This window comes from Salmo trutta, chromosome 5 (assembly GCF_901001165.1).
Source record: "Salmo trutta chromosome 5, fSalTru1.1, whole genome shotgun sequence".
Lineage (NCBI taxonomy): Eukaryota > Metazoa > Chordata > Actinopteri > Salmoniformes > Salmonidae > Salmo > Salmo trutta.
The window spans coordinates 3,762,082-3,789,581 of record NC_042961.1 but is presented as its reverse complement, the minus strand read 5'-3'; the positions used below and the strand labels follow the sequence as shown (position 1 = coordinate 3,789,581).

Sequence of the window (27,500 nt, the reverse complement as noted above, 5' to 3'; positions counted from 1 at the left end):
TGTTAACAAACTATAGTTTTGGCAAGTCGGTTAGGACATCTACTTTGTGCATGACACAAGTCATTTTTCCGACAATTGTTTACAGACAGATTATTCCACTTATAATTCACTGTATCACAATTCCAGTGGGTCAGAAGTTTACATACACTAAGTTGACTGTGCCTTTAACATCTTGGAAAATGATGTCATGGCTTTAGAAGCTTCTGATAGGCTAATTGACATGATTCCCTGTAGCTCAGTTGGTAGAGCATGGTGTTTGTAATGCCAGGGTTGTGGGTTCGATTCCCACGGGGGGCCAGCACAGAAAAAAAAAATGTATGAGATTGTATGAAATGTATGCATTCACTACTGTAAGTCGCTCTGGATAAGAGCGTCTGCTAAATGACTAAAATGTAAATGTAATTGGAGGTCTACCTGTGGATGTATTTCAAGGCCTACCTTCAAACTCAGTGCCTCTTTGCGTGACATCATGGGAAAATCAAAAGAAATCAGCCAAGACCTCAGACAAAAAATTGCAGACCTCCACAAGTCTGGTTCACCCTTGGGAGCAATTTCCAAACACCTGAAGGTACCACATTCATCTGTACAAACAATAGTATGCAAGTATAAACACCATGGGACCACACAGCCGTCATACCGCTCAGGAAGGAGACGCGTTCTGTCTCCTAAAGATGAACGTGCTTTGGTGCAAAAAGTGCAATTCAATCCCAGAACAACAACAAAGGATCTTGTGAAGATGCTGGAGGAAACGGGTACAAAAGTATCTATATCCACAGTAAAACGAGTCCTATATCGACATAACCTGAAAGGTCGCTCAGCAAGGAAGAAGCCACTGCTCCAAAACCGCCATAAAAAAGCCAGACTACGGTTTGCAACATGGGGACAAAGATCATACTTTTTGGAGAAATGTCCTCTGGTCTGATGAAAAAAAATAGAACTGTTTGGCCGTAATGACCATCGTTATGTTTGGAGGAAAAAGCGGAATGCTTGCAAGCTGAAGAACACCATCCCAACTGTGAAGCACGGGGGTGGCAGCATCATGTTGTGGGGGTGCTTTGCTGCAGGAGGGACTGGTGCACTTCACAAAATAGATGGCATCATGAGGATGGAAAATTACGTGGATATATTGAAGCAACATCTCAAGACATCTGTCAGGAAGTTCATGCTTGGTCACAAATGGATCTTCCAAATGGACAATGACCCCAAGCATACTTCCAAAGTAGAGGCAAAATTGCTTAAGGACAACAAAGTCAAGGTATTGGAGTGGCCATCACAAAGCCCTGACCTCAAATCCTGTAGAAAATGTTTGGGTAGAACTGAAAAAGCGTGTGCGAGCAAGGAAGCCCACAAACCTGACTCAGTTACACCAGCTCTGTCAGGAGGAATGGGAAAAATGCACCCAGTTTATTGTGGGAAGCTTGTGGAAGGCTACCTGAATTGTTTGACCCAAGTTAAACAATTTAAAGGCAATGCTACCAAATACTAATTGAGTGAATGTAAACTTCTGATTTGGCTAAATAATGAATGAAGTTCATGGATTTTGGTGGGATTTCAGGTATTCAATTTATTGTCAAATGTCACATTTTTTTTCTTAGAATGCACTAATATATTTTCTTATTGTATCTGGATTTTCCACCACAAAAATGTTAAATTAAAGACAGTTATGTGTGTCATATTTGCATAAATGCACCAGGTGTATTTGCATATATTAATAATTGAACATCAAGGGGTGGAGCTAGGCTGCAACCACCAAACAACAGCTCTGTCTACTCTACCTACGCTGACCTGCGCTGTCTAGACTGCCTCATTAATTACTGTTGTCACGTTCTCAGGCATTATTAAACAAGTATGTCAAGGAAGATACCCATGGGATTTAAAATCAAAACGCTTGGCTATTACACCTATCTAAACATACTTCAAATTGTATGTGAGATCAGATATAATATCACTATCATCCCAGTCTTCATTTTTGGAAGTTTCTTTCATTTCAGCGCATCGAACTAGTAATCATTCCAACTGTATTAAATTATAACTTTTTCAATTCACTTTTTTCAAAAAATGAAGACATCAAAATAAAGTTCAGTTCTCTTTCTTGTGATGTTCAGTAAGTGTCAGAGGGTGCGTTAAATCCCAAGAGGAAGCATGAGCGTTCTTATAGAATCAACAGAAAGACGATGTATCCCGTTGAGCCCATTACAGCCATTACTAGGTGTGTTTGACAGGTCATTACAAACATTTCCACGGTCGCAACGTTAACGGGAAAAAACGACAGACACGAGTATGAAAGAGTCGCAGGAGTAAAAGGAAAGCAATCAATCCAGCGAGATTTAAGTGACAAGTGGATTTTGCACCCCTCAAACACAGGAAATAGACAGATCCTCAGGTGGGATGCGCATTGCTACACACACACACACACACACACACACACACACATATATAAATAAATATAAATAATGCCTTTAATGCTGTTCTTCAAGTAATGACATGTCGTCCCCCATTGAAAGCAGTCCAGGCCTCTTTGTATAAACAATACACAGTCACATAGATTGAGTTTCTAAAGAGCCTATCTCTCTTTAAAGATGTATGATCCTGCTCAGCAGGGATTTAACCCCACTGTTCTGTTCTCTCTGCTTCACTTTGCTTTCTTACTGTCCTTCTTTAAAGAGCGGATAATTACACTGGCCATTTTTTATTTTTATTTAACCTTTATTTAACTATTAGTCAGTTAAGAACTAATTCTTATTTACAATGACGGCCTACCCCGACCAAACCCTAACCCGGACGACGCTGAGGCAATTGTGCGCAGCCCTATGGGACTCCCAATCACGGCCGGTTGTGATACAGCCTGGAATCAAACCAGGGTCTGTAGTGACGCCTCTAGCACTGAAATGCAGTGCCTTAGACCACTGCACCACACGGGAGCTTCTGGAGGATAGAGATGTTGCCTGCGTTCCAAATGGCACCTCATTCCCTATTTAGTGCACTACTTTTGACCAGAGCCTAAAATAGTGCCCTAAGTCATATAGGGAATAGGGTGCCATTTGGGATGCAGACGTTGCTGGTCTTTCCAGCTTTGCTGGGTTGTGACCCCATGTTGTTAAAGAGCCTTGGGGAGAGAGGCCTGCAGGAAATCAAGTCTCCCAACAAGCTTTGTGTTTTGATGTGCTGTGTTGTGATGCTGAGTCAATCACACAAATAGGCTTCCTTGTGGGAGACAAATCAGAGGCTGGGAGTTCTCTCTTTCATTCTCTATCTCTATATATATATATATATATATATATATATATATATATATATATATATATATTGCTCTCTCTCTCTCACACCCTTTTATCTTCTGTTCACTCTCTCCTCTGTTCATAGGGAGAGAATGCTGCAGAATCCCCTACTCTCCTCTCACCCTGGTCTCTCCATACTGGAGTCCTCTCTCCTCTCACCCTGGTCTCTCCATACTGGAGTCCTCTCTCCTCTCACCCTGGTCTCTCCATACTGGAGTCCTCTCTCCTCTCACCCTGGTCTCTCCATACTGGAGTCCTCTCTCCTCTCACCCTGGTCTCTCCATACTGGAGTCCTCTCACTTCCCACCCTGGTCTCTCCATACTGTAGTCCTCTCTCCTCTCACCCTGGTCTCTCCATACTGTAGTCCTCTCTCCTCTCACCCTGGTCTCTCCATACTGGAGTCCTCTCTCCTCTCACCCTGGTCTCTCCATACTGGAGTCCTCTCTCTCCTCTCACCCTGGTCTCTCCATACTGGAGTCCTCTCTCTTCCCACCCTGGTCTCTCCATACTGGAGTCCTCTCTCCTCTCACCCTGGTCTCTCCATACTGGAGTCCTCTCTCCTCTCACCCTGGTCTCTCCATACTGTAGTCCTCTCTACTCCCACCCTGGTCTCTCCATACTGGAGTCCTCTCTCCTCTCACCCTGGTCTCTCCATACTGGAGTCCTCTCTCCTCTCACCCTGGTCTCTCCATACTGTAGTCCTCTCTCCTCTCACCCTGGTCTCTCCATACTGGAGTCCTCTCTCCTCCCACCCTGGTCTCTCCATACTGGAGTGCTCTCTCCCTCTCCTCCCACCCTGGTCTCTCCATACTGGAGTCCTCTCTCCTCTCACCCTGGTCTCTCCATACTGGAGTCCTCTCTCTCTCTCCTCTCACCCTGGTCTCTCCATACTGTAGTCCTCTCTCCCTCTCCTCTCACCCTGGTCTCTCCATACTGGAGTCCTCTCTCCTCTCACCCTGGTCTCTCCATACTGGAGTCCTCTCTCCTCTCACCCTGGTCTCTCCATACTGGAGTCTTCTCTCCTCTCACCCTGGTCTCTCCATACTGGAGTCCTCTCTCCTCTCACCCTGGTCTCTCCATACTGGAGTCCTCTCTCCTCTCACCCTGGTCTCTCCATACTATAGTCCTCTCTCCTCCCACCCTGGTCTCTCCATACTGGAGTCCTCTCTCCTCCCACCCTGGTCTCTCCATACTGGAGTCCTCTCTCCTCTCACCCTGGTCTCTCCATACTGGAGTCCTCTCTCCCTCCTCCCACCCTGGTCTCTCCATACTGTAGTCCTCTCTCCTCTCACCCTGGTCTCTCCATACTGGAGTCCTCTCTCTCTCCTCTCACCCTGGTCTCTCCATACTGTAGTCCTCTCTCCCTCCTCCCACCCTGGTCTCTCCATACTGTAGTCCTCTCTCCCTCCTCCCACCCTGGTCTCTCCATACTGGAGTCCTCTCTCCCTCTCCTCTCACCCTGGTCTCTCCATACTGGAGTCCTCTCTCCTCTCACCCTGGTCTCTCCATACTGTAGTCCTCTCTCCCTCCTCCCACCCTGGTCTCTCCATACTGGAGTCCTCTCTCCCACTCCAGCCCAGCCTCCAGTCCTCACCACAGGCTCTCTGTGTTTCTACAGGGTCCATGTGATTTATCGCTGCAGCTGTGTGTTATTATTCTGCATGATTAACCTAATGGAACCTAAGTGACAGGTCCCGTATCCTCCATGACTCTGCAGGGTTTATTTATCACTAGTGTCAGTGCCGAGGTGGCCACTCCCCCTTAATTCGAACAACGGGCCCTGCCCAGGTTGTATATAAACTGTGCTCTGTAACTCCCTAACACTGCTGGTCTCTCTCTCTCCCCTGCTACAGCCCAGGGTGTATATAAACTGTGCTATGTAACTCCCTAACACTGCTGGTCTGCTCTCTCTCTCTGCTACAGCCCAGGGTGTATATAAACTGTGCTATGTAACTCCCTAACACTGCTGGTCTGCTCTCTCTCTCTCTGCTACAGCCCAGGTTGTATATAAACTGTGCTCTGTAACTCCCTAACACTGCTGGTCTCTCTCTCTCTCTGCTACAGCCCAGGGTGTATATAAACTGTGCTATGTAACTCCCTAACACTGCTGGTCTGCTCTCTCTCTCTGCTACAGCCCAGGGTGTATATAAACTGTGCTATGTAACTCCCTAACACTGCTGGTCTGCTCTCTCTCTCTGCTACAGCCCAGGGTGTATATAAACTGTGCTATGTAACTCCCTAACACTGCTGGTCTGCTCTCTCTCTCTCTCTGCTACAGCCCAGGGTGTATATAAACTGTGCTATGTAACTCCCTAACACTGCTGGTCTCTCTCTCTCTCTGCTACAGCCCAGGGTGTATATAAACTGTGCTATGTAACTCCCTAACACTGCTGGTCTGCTCTCTCTCTCTGCTACAGCCCAGGGTGTATATAAACTGTGCTATGTAACTCCCTAACACTGCTGGTCTCTCTCTCTCTCTGCTACAGCCCAGGGTGTATATAAACTGTGCTATGTAACTCCCTAACACTGCTGGTCTGCTCTCTCTCTCTGCTACAGCCCAGGGTGTATATAAACTGTGCTATGTAACTCCCTAACACTGCTGGTCTGCTCTCTCTCTCTGCTACAGCCCAGGGTGTATATAAACTGTGCTATGTAACTCCCTAACACTGCTGGTCTCTCTCTCTCTCTGCTACAGCCCAGGGTGTATATAAACTGTGCTATGTAACTCCCTAACACTGCTGGTCTGCTCTCTCTCTCTGCTACAGCCCAGGGTGTATATAAACTGTGCTATGTAACTCCCTAACACTGCTGGTCTCTCTCTCTCTCTGCTACAGCCCAGGGTGTATATAAACTGTGCTATGTAACTCCCTAACACTGCTGGTCTGCTCTCTCTCTCTGCTACAGCCCAGGGTGTATATAAACTGTGCTATGTAACTCCCTAACACTGCTGGTCTGCTCTCTCTCTGCTACAGCCCAGGGTGTATATAAACTGTGCTATGTAACTCCCTAACACTGCTGGTCTGCTCTCTCTCTCTCTGCTACAGCCCAGGGTGTATATAAACTGTGCTATGTAACTCCCTAACACTGCTGGTCTGCTCTCTCTCTGCTACAGCCCAGGGTGTATATAAACTGTGCTATGTAAGTCCCTTACAGAGCAGCTCTCTCTCTCTCTGCTACAGCCCAGGGTGTATATAAACTGTGCTATGTAACTCCCTAACACTGCTGGTCTGCTCTCTCTCTCTGCCACAGCCCAGGGTGTATATAAACTGTGCTATGTAACTCCCTTACAGAGCAGCTCTCTCTCTCTCTCTGCTACAGCCCAGGGTGTATATAAACTGTGCTATGTAACTCCCTTACAGAGCAGCTCTCTCTCTCTCTCTCTCTCTCTCTCTCTCTGCTACAGCCCAGTCCCAGACTGGTGAATACACTTTAACTAAATTCAAGAGTAAGCAAGTTGTAACCTGCACAACAGTGTTTTTCGGCCAACACAACACTTTCTGAGGCGTGAGCGAATTAATATTTGACCACAGCAGATGCAGAATGTTATATGGATCTATTATGTGGATCTAACCAGGGCCATCTGGTTACTGTTAGAGGCCAGAGAACGTATTCTGTACCTGATCCCAGATCACTAGCCTCTCTGTTCTGTTCTGTACCTGATCCTAGGTCACTAGCCTCTCTGTTCTGTTCTGTACCTGATCCCAGATCACTAGCCTCTCTGTTCTGTTCTGTACCTGATCCTAGATCACTAGCCTCTCTGTTCTGTTCTGTACCTGATCCCAGATCACTAGCCTCTTTGTTCTGTACCTGATCCTAGATCACTAGCCTCTCTGTTCTGTACCTGATCCCAGATCACTAGCCTCTCTGTTCTGTTCTGTACCTGATCCTAGATCACTAGCCTCTCTGTTCTGTACCTGATCCTAGATCACTAGCCTCTCTGTTCTGTTCTGTACCTCATTCCAGATCACTAGCCTCTCTTTTCTGTTCTGTACCTGATCCTCGATCACTAGCCTCTCTGTTCTGTTCTGTACCTGATCCCAGATCACTAGCCTCTCTGTTCTGTTCTGTACCTGATCCCAGATCACTAGCCTCTCTGTTCTGTTCTGTACCTGATCCCAGATCACTAGCCTCTCTGTTCTGTTCTGTACCTGATCCCAGATCACTAGCCTCTCTGTTCTGTTCTGTACCTGATCCTCGATCACTAGCCTCTCTGTTCTGTTCTGTACCTGATCCTAGATCACTAGCCTCTGTTCTGTTCTGTACCTGATCCCAGATCACTAGCCTCTCTGTTCTGTACCTGATCCCAGATCACGAGCCTCTCTGTTCTGTTCTGTACCTGATCCTAGATCACTAGCCTCTTCTGTTCTGTACCTGATCCTAGATCACTAGCCTCTGTTCTGTTCTGTACCTGATCCTAGATCACTAGCCTTTCTGTTCTGTTCTGTACCTGATCCCAGATCACTAGCCTCTCTGTTCTGTTCTGTACCTGATCCTAGGTCACTAGCCTCTCTGTTCTGTACCTGATCCTAGATCACTAGCCTCTCTGTTCTGTACCTGATCCTAGATCACTAGCCTCTCTGTTCTGTACCTGATCCCAGATCACTAGCCTCTCTGTTCTGTGCCTGATCCCAGATCACTAGCCTCTCTGTTCTGTTCTGTACCTGATCCTAGATCACTAGCCTCTCTGTTCTATACCTGATCCCAGATCACTAGCCTCTTTGTTCTGTACCTGATCCTAGATCACTAGCCTCTCTGTTCTGTACCTGATCCCAGATCACTAGCCTCTCTGTTCTGTTCTGTACCTGATCCTAGATCACTAGCCTCTCTGTTCTGTACCTGATCCTAGATCACTAGCCTCTCTGTTCTGTTCTGTACCTCATTCCAGATCACTAGCCTCTCTTTTCTGTTCTGTACCTGATCCTAGATCACTAGCCTCGCTGTTCTGTTCTGTACCTGGACATAGTAGCTGTTGACATCACAGACACATGTACAACCATGACCTCAGCTAGTGTAAGTCACACTGCATGTTCTCAGCTAAGCAAAGCCTACGGTCAATCAATCCTGATGACATCATCATTAGACCTGTGTTTATGCCCTCGCTGTACTTTAGCACTTCAACAAGTTATGGTACTTTACTGTCTGTCTATCTAGCTTGTGAATGACATGAAGGATGCAGACTTTTCATGTCTGATAAAAACACATCTCACACTGTATCAAACCATTGAAAAGGATGGTGATGGCATTAGTATAGTCTTATAACCATGATAATCAAAACCATCAATGTTCTATTCCTATTTCCCTATATAATGCGCTACGTTTGACCAGGGCCCATACACTGTGTATGTAGGAAATAGGGTCCCATTTGGGACGTAGTCTGAGTGAGTCTGCCTCTCACCTTAGTACAATGGTATTATGTTGCTGCTACCTTCACAGTGACATACCACTGGTATTATGCTGCTGCTACCTTCACAGTGACATACCACTGGTATTATGCTGCTGCTACCTTCACAGTGACATACCACTGGTATTATGTTGCTGCTACCTACACAGTGACATACCACTGGTATTATGTCGCTGCTACCTACACAGTGACATACCACTGGTATTATGTTGCTGCTATCTTCACAGTGACATACCACTGGTATTATGTTGCTGCTAACTTCACAGTGACATACCACTGGTATTATGTTGCTGCTACCTTCACAGTGACATACCACTGGTATTATGTTGCTGCTACCTTCACAGTGACATACCACTGGTATTATGTTGCTGCTACCTACACAGTGACATACCACTGGTATTATGTTGCTGCTACCTTCGCAGTGACATACCACTGGTATTATGTTGCTGCTACCTTCACAGTGACATACCACTGGTATTATGTTGATGCTGCTACCTACACAGTGACATACCACTGTTATTATGTCGCTGCTACCTACACAGTGACATACCACTGGTATTATGCTGCTGCTACCTTCACAGTGACATACCACTGGTATTATGCTGCTGCTACCTACACAGTGACATACCACTGGTATTATGCTGCTGCTACCTTCACAGTGACATACCACTGGTATTATGCTGCTGCTACCTTCACAGTGACATACCACTGGTATTATGCTGCTGCTACCTACACAGTGACATACCACTGGTATTATGCTGCTGCTATCTTCACAGTGACATACCACTGGTATTATGTTGCTGCTACCTTCACAGTGACATACCACTGGTATTATGTTGCTGCTACCTTCACAGTGACATACCACTGGTATTATGTTGCTGCTACCTACACAGTGACATACCACTGGTATTATGTTGCTGCTACCTTCGCAGTGACATACCACTGGTATTATGTTGCTGCTACCTTCACAGTGACATACCACTGGTATTATGTTGATGCTGCTACCTACACAGTGACATACCACTGTTATTATGTCGCTGCTACCTACACAGTGACATACCACTGGTATTATGCTGCTGCTACCTTCACAGTGACATACCACTGGTATTATGCTGCTGCTACCTACACAGTGACATACCACTGGTATTATGCTGCTGCTACCTTCACAGTGACATACCACTGGTATTATGCTGCTGCTAACTTCACAGTGACATACCACTGGTATTATGCTGCTGCTACCTTCACAGTGACATACACTGGTATTATGCTGCTGCTACCTTCACAGTGACATACCACACACAATCTGACACCTAGTTCTTGTAAACAACCCACACGCTCCTGTTACGTTGCTTGTTTCATAATATTTGACTTGGATTCTGTGGGTGTAGGTCCAAATCCATAAAAATAGTTCATAGGTTACATTTCATTTCAACCTGAACCACTCCAAAATGTATCTATCTCTCCTAAATTAATTTATTTCTCTGACAGATTGTTTGGAAATTCCATGAAAATGCTTCGCCGTTTATCGAACCACTCACTCTGTGAATCAGTGCTCGTTTAATACGCCTTAGGGTTCCATTTCACCTTTCAGATGACATTACAATGAAAATGATCGGCACAGTGACTTTTTAATGCGTCTATTATATTTCCATATGCATATGGCTGTATATCACAGTCCCAGACTACCCGACTCTGTGTTCGACTGAGGTAGTTGCATATCAGAGTAGACGAGGGCCGTCACCAGCGGAGGCTGCTGAGGGGAGGACGGCTTATAATAATGGCTGGAACGGAGTCAATGGAATGACATCATACCATGTGTTTTGATGTATTTGATATCATTCCACTAATTCCACTCCAGCAATTACCACGTGCCTGTCCTCCCCAATTAAGGTGCCACCAACCTCCTGTGGGCCTCACCTAGTCCTGTACGGTGGCCATATTAGGACATCCTCAGCCTCAAGTGGATTGACTCAAGCAGGGGTGAAGTTTCCTGTAGATACAGATCAAGGATCAGTTTAATGTCCCCCACTCCTAACCTGAACCACTAGTGGGGAAAGTGCCAGGTCATCCTCTGGGGGAAACTTCACCCTACAGGTCTAATGGTGTCTGAAAATCAGCAGTCTCATGTGTCTGATCACTGAAGTCCTCTCTGGCTTGATTTAAAAGCCTGGCTAGCACAGTGACTTATGGCCTCCTCTCTCCTCCTCTCCCCTCCTTCCATCCTTCCCTCGCTCTTAACTCGCCGGCGTTAAGATGCTGATGGGGGAAAGAACAGGTGAGGAGATTCATTTCTTTGGATCTAATCAGAGGCCAGTAAATTGACCTGGGATAGACCAGGGCCTCTGGGTGAATTAGAGAGGGAGGGTACACCCCAAATGGTGTCCTATTGCCTATAAAGTCAACTACTTTTGACCAGGTCATTTAGGGCTGTGGTCAACATTAGTGTACTATATAGGGGAAGGATGCCCTCTGGGACACATCCAGGGAGGTTGTCACTTTTAAACTTTTTATTTTAATATTCCTAACTGTATTGTACCGCAGGGATCATCAACTAGATTGAGCCTCGGACGATTTGTTTCTGGAGCGGACGGTCCGGGGTCCGCAGCATAATTACTAGTTATTTGTAAGCTGGCAAATGGACAGCGAGAAACCCAAACAAATATGTTTCACTAAAATATAACAATTTCAAACCATGCTTACATTTGCATACCATCCCATGTGTCTCTCTATTATGCTTGGAAATACTGGGGAACAGATTTCTTCAATTAAAATCATTAGCTGATTTCTTGGTGTTTTTAGTGTATGTCCAATAATTATTATTTTTTGCTCAAAAAACTTGGGGGGTCAAATAAATCCATGGGCTGCTTAGAGAGACCCTCCTCTCCTAAGAGAGACCCCCCCATCTCCTCTCCTAACAGAGACCCCCCTCTCCTCTCCTTTCCGAAGAGAGACCCCCCCTCCTCTCCTAACAGAGACCCCCCTCTCCTCTCTTATCAGAGACCCCCCCTCCTCTCTTATCAGAGACCTACTCTCTCCTCTCCAAAGAGAGACCCCCCCTCCTCTCTGAAGAGAGACCTCCCTCTCCTCTCCTAACAGAGACCCCCCTCTCCTCTCCTTTCCGAAGAGAGACCCCCCCCTCCTCTCCTAACAGAGACCCCCCTCTCCTTTCTGAAGAGAGACCCCCCCTCTCCTCTCTTATCAGAGACCCCCTAACAGAGACCCACCCTCTCCTAACAGAGACCTAAGAGAGACCCCCCCTTCCTCTCTCCGAAGAGAGACCCCTCCTCTCCTAACAGAGACCTACCCTCTCCTCTCCTAAGAGAGACCCCCCCGCTCCTCCCCTAAGAGAGACCCCCCCGCTCCTCCCCTAAGAGAGACCCCCCCGCTCCTCCCCTAAGAGAGACCCCCCCATCCCGCTCCTCCCCTAAGAGAGCCCCCCCCCCGCCCTAACAGAGACCAGAGAAGGGGACAAAGAGGTGTCTTGTGCCTGGGGTCCGGTCCCTTCTCAATAGCACTCCCTCCCTCAATCAGATAGCTCTCTTTAAGATTCCAGCCAATGATTACACTCTCTCAATATCTACAGACACTTCTATGCTAAAAGTCTCTCTGTATTTTCTACTGTTATTTGTCATGTGTTTTTCCAATGGGTTTAACTCCACCCCCTCTAGTACTTGTGACTCATGTCAGAGGGTTACAGCTCTGGGCTGGAGAGGAAAAGAGTCAAGGCACCTGTGTCGGTCGGTCGCTTTGGGTTTGTATTTTTCTCATGTTAAGGAGGCAGCACATCGGAGAAGAAGGGATGTGCTTCTCTCTCTCTCTCTCTCTCTCACACACACACACACACACACACACACACACACACACACACACACACACACACACACTCCTAGGGATGTGAACAGGGGGACAGGTTCTTCTTTTATGAGCGAGCTGCTTGGTATTCGGGACATGCTCCAGCCTTAAGAGGCCCCGTGATTCATTGCAGGAGGTGCTACACAGCCCCTAGCAGAGATCCATCCACCGCAGAAGCTAGGACTAATAATAGGTCTGGCCCTGCCTCATGCCTTCATCCCCTGATGCTCTCCTGCTCTCTCCCTCTAATGTCACCTAACACTCACCAGCCAGTAAAATAGTATTTTTTTCGGGGAAAAAGGACCTCAGAGTGATCCAGTATTTCCCTTTTCAGCCTCGGATTGAAACCTTCAATGGAGAGAGGAGGAGGTCAGCCTCTCTTGGCGGGGTGAAGGTGTAATCTCACAAAACGCTCTTTTGTTTTATTATGAAATAGCTGGTAAAATGGCAGCGCCCAGGTTGGTGTTTACACGCAGTACTTGAGTGTGTGTGTGTGTATGTGTTTGGCATGCCCTTCATTTATTCTCAACATGTATTGATTGGCCGCTGAGCAGGGTATTGGAGAGAGAGACTGCCCTCGCCTCTCATTGTTGATGTTGTTCAAGCTGTATTGTGCCTGCCAGGTGCCTCACCCCACCTCTGCCCCCGCAACACTCTGAATGGGATGTGCTACTGAGCACCCTGAGTCCTTTCCCCTGTTTCCTCTCCTTTCCCCTGTTTCCTCTCCTTTCCCCTGTTTTCTCTCCTTTCCCCTGTTTCCTCTCCTTTCCCCTGTTTCCTCTCCTTTCCCCTGTTTTCTCTCCTTTCCCCTGTTTTCTCTCCTTTCCCCTGTTTTCTCTCCTTTCCCCTGTTTCCTCTCCTTTCCCCTGTTTCCTCTCCTTTCCCCTGTTTCCTCTCCTTTCCCCTGTTTTCTCTCCTTTCCCCTGTTTTCCCTCCTTTCCCCTGTTTTCTCTCCTTTCCCCTGTTTCCTCTCCTTTCCCCTGTTTCCTCTCCTTTCCCCTGTTTTCTCTCCTTTCCCCTGTTTCCTCTCCTTTCCCTGTTTCCTCTCCTTTCCCCTGTTTCCTCTCCTTTCCCCTGTTTCCTCTCCTTTCACCTGTTTTCTCTCCTTTCCCCTGTTTTCTCTCCTTTCCCCTGTTTCCTCTCCTTTCCCCTGTTTCCTCTCCTTTCCCCTGTTTCCTCTCCTTTCCCCTGTTTTCTCTCCTTTCCCCTGTTTCCTCTCCTTTCCCCTGTTTTCTCTCCTTTCCCCTGTTTTCTCTCCTTTCCCCTTTTCTCTCATTTCTCTCCTTTCCTCTTTCCTCTCCTCTCCTCCTTTCCTCTCCTCCTTTCCTCTCCTTTCCTTTCCTCTCCTTACCTCTCCTTACCTCTCCTTTCCTCTCCTCTCCTTTCCTCTTTCCTCTCCTTTCCTCTCCTCTCCTCCTTTCCTCTCCTCCTTTCCTCTCCTTTCCTTTCCTCTCCTTTCCTCTCCTTACCTCTCCTCTCCTTTCCTCTCCTCTCCTTTCCTCTCCTCTCCTTTCCTCTCTTTCCTCTCTTTCTGCTCTTCTTTCTTTCCTGTCTTTTTCTCTCTTTATTTAAGCAAGAGGAATTAGTCTATTGATGTGTTGCAACAGTCCTTATTCAAATAACAGCTGATTTGCTGTTTTTAAAAAGCTATTCCCCCAACGTCCTTTGTTTGTATTTCTATTAGTTTATTAATTGTCTCTGTGAATGCTGGAGCGTTCCTCTCCTCAGTGCTGTCACTGGGGGGCGCTGTTAGGCTGTAAATATCGTCCCGAGCTGCATAGAATGAGAGAGAGAGACAGAAGCCTACATGTCATTTCTCTACACACAAAATGGTTGCTGGCTGCAGATTCACACATAAGCCGCGTGCAGCACAATTGCGAATTGCACCATTTAAAGAATGACATGGAGCCGGAGGGGTACAGCTGTGATATAGCTGTGTGTGTCTGTGTTATTGCTCCCTATACATCTCCACTCTGTCCATTCATGCGTCATGGAGTGTGGGTAGTAGGGGGTAGGTGTGTTCACGTGCTACAGATTCACAGACATTAACGTTACATTAAAGGGCCTTGACACCACTGTAATAATGGGATTGAAACGGTCTGTTTCATGTCTGCGTCCCAAATGGCACCCTATTCCCTACATAGTGCACCCCTGTGGGCCCTGGTCAAAAGTAGTGCACTATACCTAATGGAGTGTCGTTCGGGACACGGGGGCTTTGTGATTGTTTCAACTGCTGATTGGCTCTTTAACAGGTGTATGGAATGTCACTGTAGTTATATGGTATTGAAACATCAGTTTTTATTCATTCTCTACAGGCGTATGGTTTGCAGTGGTTGAAAAAGTACCAAATTGTCATACTTAGTAAAAGTAAAGGTACCTTAAAAGAAAATGACTCAAGTAAAAGTGAAAGTCACCCAGTAAAATACTACTTGAGTAAAAGTCTAAAAGTATTTTGTTTTAAATGTACTTAAGTATGAAAAGTAAATGTAATCGCTAAAATATACTTAAGTATCAAAAGTAAAAGTATAAATAATTTCAAATTCCTTATATTAAGCGAACCAGACAGCACGATTTTCTAGATTTTTTTTAATGTACGGATAGCCAGGGGCACACTTCAACACTCAGACATCATTTTCAAACAAAGCATTTGTGTTTAGTGAGTCCTCAGTAGGGATGACCAGGGATGTTCTCTGTTTAGTGTGTGAATTGCACCATGTTACTGTCCTGCTAAGCATTCTAAATGTAACTTGTACTTTTGGGTGTCAGGGAAAATGTAAGGAGTAAAAAGTACGTTATTTTCTTTAGGAATGTAGTGAAGTAAAATTAAAAGTTGTCAAAAATATAAATAGTTAAGTTAAGTACAGATACCCCAGAAAACGACTAAAGTAGTATTGTAAAGTATTTTTACTTAAGTACTTTACACCACTGATAGTATGTCAGTGCTGCTGTTGATCCAGTACTGTTATTGAAACGTGTGTTTTTATTCATTCTCTACAGGCGTATGGTATGTCAGTGCTGCTGTTGAACCAGTACTGTTATTGAAACGTGTGTTTTTATTCATTCTCTACAGGCGTATGGTATGTCAGTGCTGCCGTTGAACCTGATTAAAGGAACACGCAGTGTCGTGTACGAGCGTCTGGAGAACACTGAAGATATTGAAGAGGTTGAAAACCAGATGGAAAAGATCAAAGCCAAGGTGGGTCTCAGTTATCACCAACGCTGAAAACCCTACAGCTGCATATCTGTTGTGGTGAAAATGTTGTTGTTTTGGCGGGGGGTTAAATAAGGATGGGATGGAATTAAAGGATGGGATGGAATTGGTTATGACCTCTGGCTGTAAGGAATTTGTAAGGAATGTGGAGGAATGTGGAGGAATGTGGAGGAATGTGGAGGAATGTGGAGGTTGATGACTAAAAGCCAGTCTGCCATTGGTCTGTGTTGTAGGTGATGCCACAGAGCTGATGTGAGCTGGTGGCATGCAGCCACACCTGGGTTCAAATACTATTGTAAATAATTTCAAATGCTCTATTTAAGCTTGATTGAGCTTTACTGAGCTTGCATAATTATAACATGTGACAAAGGGTGTTAAAAAACAGAGGGGCGTCTCCTCACTCCCCTATCAACACCCCTTCCTTCCAGAGTCAGACTGTTGAAACTGTAGAACATCTGCAGTCCTCTCATACCTTCAGACTGTTGAATCTGTAGAACACCTGCAGTCCTCTCATACCTTCAGACTGTTGAAACTGTAGAACACCTGCAGTCCTCTCATACCTTCAGACTGTTGAAACTGTAGAACACCTGCAGTCCTCTCATACCTTCAGACTGTTGAAACTGTAGAACACCTGCAGTCCTCTCATGCCTTCAGACTGTTGAAACTGTAGAGCACCTGCAGTCCTCTCATACCTTCAGACTGTTGAAACTGTAGAACATCTGCAGTCCTCTCATACCTTCAGACTGTTGAAACTGTAGAACACCTGCAGTCCTCTCATGCCTTCAGACTGTTGAAACTGTAGAACACCTGCAGTCCTCTCATACCTTCAGACTGTTGAAACTGTAGAACACCTGCAGTCCTCTCATACCTTCAGACTGTTGAAACTGTAGAACACCTGCAGTCCTCTCATACCTTCAGACTGTTGAAACTGTAGAACGCCTGCAGTCCTCTCATACCTTCAGACTGTTGAAACTGTAGAACACCTGCAGTCCTCTCATACCTTCAGACTGTTGAAACTGTAGAACACCTGCAGTCCTCTCATACCTTCAGACTGTTGAAACTGTAGAACACCTGCAGTCCTCTCATGCCTTCAGACTGTTGAAACTGTAGAACACCTGCAGTCCTCTCATACCTTCAGACTGTTGAAACTGTAGAACACCTGCAGTCCTCTCATACCTTCAGACTGTTGAAACTGTAGAACACCTGCAGTCCTCTCATGCCTTCAGACTGTTGAAACTGTAGAACACCTGCAGTCCTCTCATACCTTCAGACTGTTGAAACTGTAGAACACCTGCAGTCCTCTCATACCTTCAGACTGTTGAAACTGTAGAACATCTGCAGTCCTCTCATACCTTCAGACTGTTGAAACTGTAGAACACCTGCAGTCCTCTCATACCTTCAGACTGTTGAAACTGTAGAACACCTGCAGTCCTCTCATACCTTCAGACTGTTGAAACTGTAGAACACCTGCAGTCCTCTCATACCTTCAGACTGTTGAAACTGTAGAACACCTGCAGTCCTCTCATACCTTCAGACTGTTGAAACTGTAGAGCACCTGCAGTCCTCTCATACCTTCAGACTGTTGAAACTGTAGAACACCTGCAGTCCTCTCATACCTTCAGACTGTTGAAACTGTAGAACACCTGCAGTCCTCTCATACCTTCAGACTGTTGAAACTGTAGAGCACCTGCAGTCCTCTCATACCTTCAGACTGTTGAAACTGTAGAACACCTGCAGTCCTCTCATGCCTTCAGACTGTTGAAACTGTAGAACACCTGCAGTCCTCTCATACCTTCAGACTGTTGAAACTGTAGAACACCTGCAGTCCTCTCATACCTTCAGACTGTTGAAACTGTAGAACACCTGCAGTCCTCTCATACCTTCAGACTGTTGAAACTGTAGAACACCTGCAGTCCTCTCATACCTTCAGACTGTTGAAACTGTAGAACACCTGCAGTCCTCTCATACCTTCAGACTGTTGAAACTGTAGAACACCTGCAGTCCTCTCATGCCTTCAGACTGTTTAAACTGTAGAACACCTGCAGTCCTCTCATACCTTCAGACTGTTGAAACTGTAGAACACCTGCAGTCCTCTCATGCCTCCTCTTTGTCTGTTTGTGTGTTTGTCTCCAGTGTGAGGACGGGCGTCCTCTGTCGTCGCGGGACCGTCGTAACCTCCAGGAGTTTGAGGACAAGCTACAGGTGGGATTGTTGTTCTGATTCAGAGTGTTTAATAGTCACATGTTCAGATTCAGAGTGTTTAATAGTCACATGTTCAGGGTTACAGGTGGGATTGTTGTTCAGATTCAGTGTTTAATAGTCACATGTTCAGGGTTACAGGTGTGATTGTTGTTCAGATTCAGAGTGTTTAATAGTCACATGTTCAGGGTTACAGGTGTGATTGTTGTTCAGATTCAGCGTGTTTAATAGTCACATGTTCAGGGTTACAGGTGGGATTGTTGTTCTGATTCAGTGTTTAATAGTCACATGTTCAGGGTTACAGGTGGGATTGTTGTTCAGATTCAGAGTGTTTAATAGTCACATGTTCAGGGTTACAGGTGGGATTGTTGTTCATATTCAGAGTGTTTAATAGTCACATGTTCAGGGTTACAGGTGGGATTGTTGTTCATATTCAGAGTGTTTAATAGTCACATGTTCAGGGTTACAGGTGTGATTGCTGTTCATATTCAGAGTGTTTAATAGTCACATGTTCAGGGTTACAGGTGTGATTGTTGTTCAGATTCAGAGTGTTTAATAGTCACATGTTCAGGGTTACAGGTGTGATTGCAGGGTACAGTAGAAATCTTAGGCTCCGAGCTACAACATGCAGGACTAAGTGAAATAAAATCATGAAAATGGTCCTAAATATAATAGAAATAGCAGTGTAAATTCAGAACTGTAGCAGGGATGATGAATACATGTCCATCTGGGTGCAGGCAGAGTAAAGACTATGACCATAGAGGAGGTGGGGGGACCAAGTCAAATAAAAACTATACAAATGCATTAGAAAAAAAAGTATCTATAATATGCATATTAACAACTGCAACGGTGATTAATGCCGTTGGGGTGGGGGTGGGGGGGGTGTCCCTAGGGGGAGCAGCAGGTAAGTGACCGTTGAGGTGGTGGGGGGAGAAAAGGGTAATGTGCAGTGGAGATTGCGTGGTCCATGGATCTGTCAGGGCGGAAGGTGAACTGGAGACGGTCCAGTGTGTTGGGGAAGGAGGAGTTGATCTGATCCTTGACTAGCCTCTGGAAGCACTTCAGAATGACGGAAGTGAGTGCCATTGGTCGATAGTCATTCAGTTGAGTTACTTTTCCTTTCTTGGAACAGGGATGATAGTGGCCGGCAGTCTTGCGAGGGTTAACACGTTCAAATGACTTCCATAGGTCCTCAGTGTAGACCAGTGTAGACCACGTTGTCCTCGGGGGCTCTCCTTGGCAGCACAGGGTCATTGTGCTGAAAACGGTGTTCAGCTCCTCCGGTAGGGTGGCCTTGGTCACCTTAATGTGGCTGGATTTCTTTTTATACCCCGTGACCTTTAGGAGCCCCTGTCTCGTACGCCTTGTGTCCGACCCGCTGAATTGCTCCTCTACTTCGTCCCTATACTTGGGTTTCACCATCTTGATCCATCTGCGTAGGTTGTATTTGTACTGTTTAACCAAACTATTGTCCCCGGTCAGCTTGCCCTGTTTATAAGCATCTCTCTCTGTTTCAATTTGTTTATATAACAGTTAAAAAAACAGACATCCAAGACAAGATGCATAAGTAATAACACTGAGGATGGAACAAAGTCCGTTCTGGCACAGACAAGGCCCATTTCTCTCAGGGCTTAACTGGTTCTTTAGGGAACAACAGGACATTGAGGGTTGTTTTCATTGAGGTCCTTTAGGTGCTCCAGAGGAGAGGCAGGCACCTGGAGATAGCAGAGAGTCACTGCTGCACCAAGGTTGGATCTGCTCTCAGACCACTCAAGGTGAGACACACACACGCACACACTTTCAGGTCCCCATCTAACCAGAAGCTGGGCTGTCATTTAACTTTTCACTTTGAGAAGTTAAATGGATTTTCCAGTTTCAACCGGTTCCAATACGGTGTTACGTGTTACATCAGAGATTAAAGAGATATTGAACAATCAATATTCCATAAGTGTGCTGATAATGTAACACTGTCATCTCTCTTTACCGGCTGGACACACACACACACACACAGCAGTCCGGCTGACAGTGATGAAGGACTATGCTCATCATGTCATCTGGTCCATACAGTAACTAGGAAGAGACACACACACACACACACACAGCAGTCCGGCTGACAGTGATGAAGGACTATGATCATCATGTCATCTGGTCCATACAGTAACTAGGAAGAGACACTGATTATGAGTCAACACATCATCTAAAGTGCATCCCAAATGGTTCCCTATTCCCTATGTAGGTATTTTCTACAGAAGTGGTGCAAATTGCAGTACCACCCCTAAAAAAACTAGGAAATGAATTTACGTCAGTATATGGTCTAATTAAATCTGAGGCAATAACAAATATACAGTGGGGGAAAAAAGTATTTGATCCCCTGCTGATTTTGTATGTTTGCCCACTGACAAAGAAATTATCAGTCTATAATTTTAATGGTAGGTTTATTTGAACAGTGAGAGACAGAATAACAAAAATAAAAAAAACGCATCTTAAAAATGTTATAAATTGATTTGCATTTTAATGAGGGAAATAAGTATTTGACCCCCTCTCAATCAAAAAGATTTCTGGCTCCCAGGTATCTTTTATACAGGTAATGAGCTGAGATTAGGAGCACACTCTTAAAGGGAGTGCTCCTAATCTCAGCTTGTTACCTGTATAAAAGACACCTGTCCACAGAAGCAATCAATCAATCAATCGGATTCCAAACTCTCCACCATGGCCAAGACCAAAGAGCTCTCCAAGGATGTCAGTGACAAGATTGTAGACCTACACAAGGCTGGAATGGGCTACAAGACCATCGCCAAGCAGCGTGGTGGGAAGGTGACAACATTTGGTGCGATTATTCGCAAATGGAAGAAACACAAAAGAACTGTCAATATCCCTCGGCCTGGGGCTCCATGCAAGATCTCACCTCGTGGTTTTGCAATGATCATGAGAACGGTGAGGGTTCAGCCCAGAACTACACAGGAGGATCTTGTCAATGATCTCAAGGCAGCTGGGACCATCGTCACCAAGAAAACAATTGGTAACACACTACGCCGTGAAGGACTGAAATCCTGCAGCGCCCGCAAGGTCCCCCTGCTCAAGAATACATATACATGCCCGTCTGAAGTTTGCCAATGAACATCTGAATGATTCAGAGGACAACTGGTGAAAGTGTTGTGGTCAGATGAGACCTGGAGCTCTTTGGCATCAACTCAACTCGCCGTGTTTGGAGGAGGAGGAATGCTGCCTATAACCCCAAGAACATCATCCCCACCGTCAAACATGGAGGTGGAAACATTATGCTTTGGGGTGTTTTTCTGCTAAGGGGACAGGACAACTTCACCACATCATTTGACGGGGCCATGAACTGTCAAATTTTGGGTTAGAATCTCCTTCCCTCAGCCAGGGCATTGAAAATGGTCGTGGATGGGTATTCCAGCATGACAATGACCCAAAACACACGGCCAAGGCAACAAAGGAGTGGCTCAAGAAGAAGCACATTAAGGTCCTGGAGTGGCCTAGCCAGTCTCCAGACCTTAATCCCATAGAAAATCTGTGGAGGGAGCTGAAGGTTCGAGTTGCCAAACGTCAGCCTCGAAACCTTAATGACTTGGAGAAGATCTGCAAAGAGGAGTGGGACAAAATCCCTCCTGAGATTTGTGCAAACCTGGTGGCCAACTACAAGAAACGTCTGACCTCTGTGATTGCCAACAAGGGTTTTGCCACCAAGTAGTAAGTCATGTTTTGCAGAGGGGTCAAATACTTATTTCCCTCATTAAAATGCAAATCAATTTATAATTTTTTTTTTGTTGTTATTCTGTCTCTCACTGTTCATATAAACCTACCATTAAAATTAAAGACTGATCATTTCTTTGTAAGTGGGCAAACGTACAAAATCAGCAGGGGATCAAATACTTTTTCCCCCCACTGTATCGTTACATTAATATAATTAAACTGCATTGTTTATACACTGATTTCTGTTGAGAGGTGGCTGTCCCAAACCCTGACTCGTAAACCTGGTTTGAAAAATAAGCAATTCATGATTTTAGATGTTTTTTTAACACTATTATATCGTTACAACATCTTGAGTCGTTCTATCAATACATTTAACAATGCTGATCTATTTATTAGTTTTGTTTATTTTTAAACATCTTTCGCAAAAAAATGCTGTCCACCTTTTGATGGGATTGCACCCTCTCCACACTATGGCCACATGGTGAGTAGTCTGTCTGCAAGCATTCTGGAGAAAATGAGGGAGCAAGGTGGTCAATCTTCATGTATTTTTAAGACGTGTCACTACCGAACATCCAACACTTCAACAAACATGTACACCTGTCCAAATGAAAGATAGCCAGCCATATGCTAGCTATGGGATTCATTCTAGATAAAGTCAAAATTGCTGTGTTCACCCGGCTGTGTTCACCCGGCTGTGTTCACCCGGCTGTGTTCACCCGGCTGTGTTCACCCGGTGTGTTCACCCGGCTGTGTTCACCAGGCTGTGTTCACCAGGCTGTGTTCACCAGGCTGTGTTCACCAGGCTGTGTTCACCAGGCTGTGTTCACCAGGCTGTGTTCACCAGGCTGTGTTCACCAGTCTAACAGATCAGTTCAATATTATTTTCTTTGGACTTTTCTCTTGCCTAAATGTTTGAGACAATTTTCGAACCGCATGGAAAGCCTTCCGAACCATAGAAATACAGTAACATATTATATTATACTCATTGAATTTCTATGTTTAAACCAAATAATAAAACATAGAACGCAAAGTATTATATTGTATCTCAAACTTTTTCAGAATTTATCGCCACCCCACCCCAAATCTAATTACACAAATGTTGATTTTTACAGCAACGAATAACCTTCAATTCATTACATTTTCATCTCTTATCAAAATGAAAACAAAACCAATAAATGAATTTACTCAGTCAAATGATCTTTCTAAAAAGCCGTATCTTATTCTACATTGTTTTGGGGGCGACCCCACTGCAGTTCCCCTGTTGCCCCCTGACTGTTCTAATGCTTCCAACCCACCTGTCTTCACAATGCTTCATGTGTTAGACTCCTCCTCCCCACCATTCATTCTCTAATAGTTTCCATTTTGAGGACAGAGTAGAATGGAAGATAATAAAATGGAATAGAATAGAAAGCCTTCCAACTTCCCTCTCTTGGTTCACGTGTCACAATCCTCCCCACCGTTCATCGTCTCCCAGTTTACATCTCCACAGGCCCACTGTTTATTCACCAGCTCTAATGAAACGTTAAAGCAGCCGGCTAGCTTCTGTAACAGTGTGTCTTTAACCGAGGGGGGGCAGTCCTAATGACACTCCCCAAACTCACATCTACACAGTAATGAGATGGCAGATATATCTACTGTATGCCCAGGCACCAGGCAGGAACGATGAGCAGGGAGCCCAAGAGCAGAGCTACAGTACCTACCAGTCTTCTGGCTGTTCTGTTTCCACTGCTGTCATGTGCAGAGCTACAGTACCTACCAGTCTTCTGTCTGATCTGTTTCCACTGCTGTCATGTGCAGAGCTACAGTACCTACCAGTCTTCTGTCTGATCTGTTTCCACTGCTGTCATGTGCAAAGCTACAGTACCTACCAGTCTTCTGTCTGTTCTGTTTCCACTGCTGTCATGTGCAGAGCTACAGTACCTACCAGTCTTCTGGCTGTTCTGTTTCCACTGCTGTCATGTGCAGAGCTACAGTACCTACCAGTCTTCTGTCTGATCTGTTTCCACTGCTGTCATGTGCAGAGCTACAGTACCTACCAGTCTTCTGGCTGTTCTGTTTCCACTGCTGTCATGTGTTGGTGTCTGATTGGCTGTGTGTTGATCACAAAACGTGTTAGATTATATTACACCAGGCGTGTTAGATTATATTACACCAGGCGTGTTAGATTATATTACACCAGGCGTGTTAGATTATATTACACCAGGCGTGTTAGATTATATTACACCAGGCGTGTTAGATTATATTACACCAGGCGTGTTAGATTATATTACACCAGACGTGTTCGATTATATTACACCAGGCGTGTTAGATTATATTACACCAGGCGTGTTAGATTATATTACACCAGGCGTGTTAGATTATATTACACCAGACGTGTTCGATTATATTACACCAGGCGTGTTAGATTATATTACACCAGGCGTGTTAGATTATATTACACCAGGCGTGTTAGATTATATTACACCAGGCGTGTTAGATTATATTACACCAGGCGTGTTAGATTATATTACACCAGGCGTGTTAGATTATATTACACCAGGCGTGTTAGATTATATTACACCAGACGTGTTAGATTATATTACACCAGGCGTGTTAGATTATATTTCACCAGACGTGTTAGATTATTTTACACCAGACGTGTTAGATTATATTACACCAGACGTGTTAGATTATTTTACACCAGACGTGTTAGATTATATTACACCAGACGTGTTAGATTATATTACACCAGACGTGTTAGATTATATTACACCAGGCGTGTTAGATTATATTACACCAGACGTGTTAGATTATATTACACCAGACGTGTTAGATTATATTACACCAGACGTGTTAGATTATATTACACCAGGCGTGTTAGATTATATTACACCAGACGTGTTAGATTATATTTCACCAGACGTGTTAGATTATATTTCACCAGACGTGTTAGATTATATTTCACCAGATGTGTTAGATTATATTACACCAGACGTGTTAGATTATATTACACCAGACGTGTTAGATTATATTACACCAGGTGTGTTAGATTATATTACACCAGACGTGTTAGATTATATTACACCAGGTGTGTTAGATTATATTACACCAGGCGTGTTAGATTATATTACACCAGGCGTGTTAGATTATATTACACCAGACGTGTTAGATTATATTACACCAGACGTGTTAGATTATATTACACCAGGCGTGTTAGATTATATTACACCAGACGTGTTAGATTATATTACACCAGACGTGTTAGATTATATTACACCAGACGTGTTAGATTATATTACACCAGACGTGTTAGATTATATTACACCAGATGTGTTAGATTATATTACACCAGACGTGTTAGATTATATTACACCAGGCGTGTTAGATTATATTACACCAGACGTGTTAGATTATATTACACCAGACGTGTTAGATTATATTACACCAGGCGTGTTAGATTATATTACACCAGACGTGTTAGATTATATTACACCAGGCGTGTTAGATTATATTACACCAGGTGTGTTAGATTATATTACACCAGGCGTGTTAGATTATATTACACCAGACGTGTTAGATTATATTACACCAGGCGTGTTAGATTATATTACACCAGATGTGTTAGATTATATTACACCAGGCGTGTTAGATTATATTACACCAGGCGTGTTAGATTATATTACACCAGATGTGTTAGATTATATTACACCAGACGTGTTAGATTATATTACACCAGGCGTGTTAGATTATATTACACCAGACGTGTTAGATTATATTACACCAGATGTGTTTGATTATATTACACCAGGCGTGTTAGATTATATTACACCAGATGTGTTAGATTATATTACACCAGGCGTGTTAGATTATATTACACCAGACGTGTTAGATTATATTACACCAGGCGTGTTAGATTATATTACACCAGATGTGTTAGATTATATTACACCAGACGTGTTAGATTATATTACAATATTACACCAGACGTGTTAGATTATATTACACCAGACGTGTTAGATTATATTACACCAGACGTGTTAGATTATATTACACCAGACGTGTTAGATTATATTACACCAGGCGTGTTAGATTATATTACACCAGGCGTGTTAGATTATATTACACCAGACGTGTTAGATTATATTACACCAGACGTGTTAGATTATATTACACCAGATGTGTTAGATTATATTACACCAGACGTGTTAGATTATATTACACCAGACGTGTTAGATTATATTACACCAGACGTGTTAGATTATATTACACCAGGCGTGTTAGATTATATTACACCAGGCGTGTTAGATTATATTACACCAGACGTGTTAGATTATATTACACCAGGCGTGTTAGATTATATTACACCAGACGTGTTTGATCACATCAATGCGGTGAAATGTGACTGCAATGGGATCAAGGACCTTTTCTTGTGACCTGTCTGTCTATTTTCTGTCTGTCTCTCAATCTGCTACTTCTTGTTCTTTGGGAGCACCAAGTGCCAGGCAGGGATCATTCCAGAGCAGAGTTACCTACCGGTATGTCTCTGTTTCTCTCACACACCAGGTCTCTTCAGTGCGACCATTTTACTTGCATATGCTCTTAAATATGTTGCTGTGCAACCAGGACATTTTATTTAGGAGCACCAGTGTGCCTAGAAAAATGAAGGATTCTAGCTTTATTACCTCAAATATTTTTTATTGTGCTCCTAAATGTATTTGTGTGCGCTTCCATTTTTCAATATAGGCACACACGTGCTCCTTGTTAAAAAGGCCAGCGTAGAGCCCTGCACTCGCTTCTCCTATGGTTGCTTTAATGCCTTAGTGTCTGTCTGTGTGTCGGTCACAGCAGTACTTTTCTGCAACCTTTCTGTCTGTCAGTCGGTCTGTCAGTCTGCTGCTGCTTGCTCGTTGTGGGTTCTAGGCCATTATAAAGCATTACGTAACCAGTACTGGTGTTAAAATGGCTTCATAAATACATTTGGATGATTGACAGACAGGCGTGTTTGTGAGTGACCCTAGTAAACTCAATCTGATTCATTCATCTTGATGGATGTTATTGTATTGCATTTTGACTGTATTTACTGTCATCTGCTTCCCTGATGAACCTAGAGAGACTTTAATGAGGCCTAATTCACTAATTGGTTGATAATTAGTTAATTAGCCTAGCTGATAACCATGTAACTTCACCTCAGACAATAACATTTACCTTCACACCCACTCATGTCTGCCCATCAGCATGTCCATACTGTGCCTGTCTGTATGAGGTCGGTGGGTGATCTTGGACAGAAACAGAGCTTCTTGGTATCATCTTGGTGTATCAGAATGTGCCATTATGAGATGAACACCACACAGGAAGCCAGCTAAATGCACCAGGATGTATTATTCAGCCACCCAGGCTGTCTGTCTGTCTGTAGAGGTGAATGTAGAGCAGTAACCACTTGTCCTTGCTCCAGGTAGTCTGCTGTATCTGCATGTGTGGGGCTGTTGCAGTGATCATTAACGTTTAATAGATGGCCCCAGTCCATGCTCAGATATATAGCCTCAATACAGCCTCAGTCTAGATAGCGGAGATGTCTTTGTTCCATGGCGCACAATTCAGCATTTATGCCTACTCTATTCGGTAACACAAGCTCGCTATTTTGCAGGATTCAAAATAACAATCACTGTTTGTTACAGATGTATAAACTTAAACTAAAAACTATAAACTATAAACTATCTATACATATATTGTCTTTATAAACCTACTTAAATAATGTCATTTGTTGGCCTACCTTCCTGTAACTAACATTGTGTTGCCTGGCAGCTAACGTTCCCTGGAAGATGTGACATCACACCAATAGAACACTATGTAAAGAGGAACACAATG

At 44.3% G+C, this 27,500-nt stretch overlaps 1 protein-coding gene across 1 annotated transcript in view; it reads left to right on the top strand.

The window, feature by feature from the left end:
• Positions 1-27,500, top strand: part of LOC115193525 (probable lysosomal cobalamin transporter) — a 199,906-nt gene that overhangs the window by 85,430 nt on the left and 86,976 nt on the right. The window contains exons 8-10 of the mRNA XM_029752229.1: positions 15,603-15,728; positions 17,877-17,945; positions 19,634-19,717. Coding sequence (XP_029608089.1) covers positions 15,603-15,728; positions 17,877-17,945; positions 19,634-19,717 — 279 coding nt within the window. The remainder of the gene's footprint in view (positions 1-15,602; positions 15,729-17,876; positions 17,946-19,633; positions 19,718-27,500) is intronic.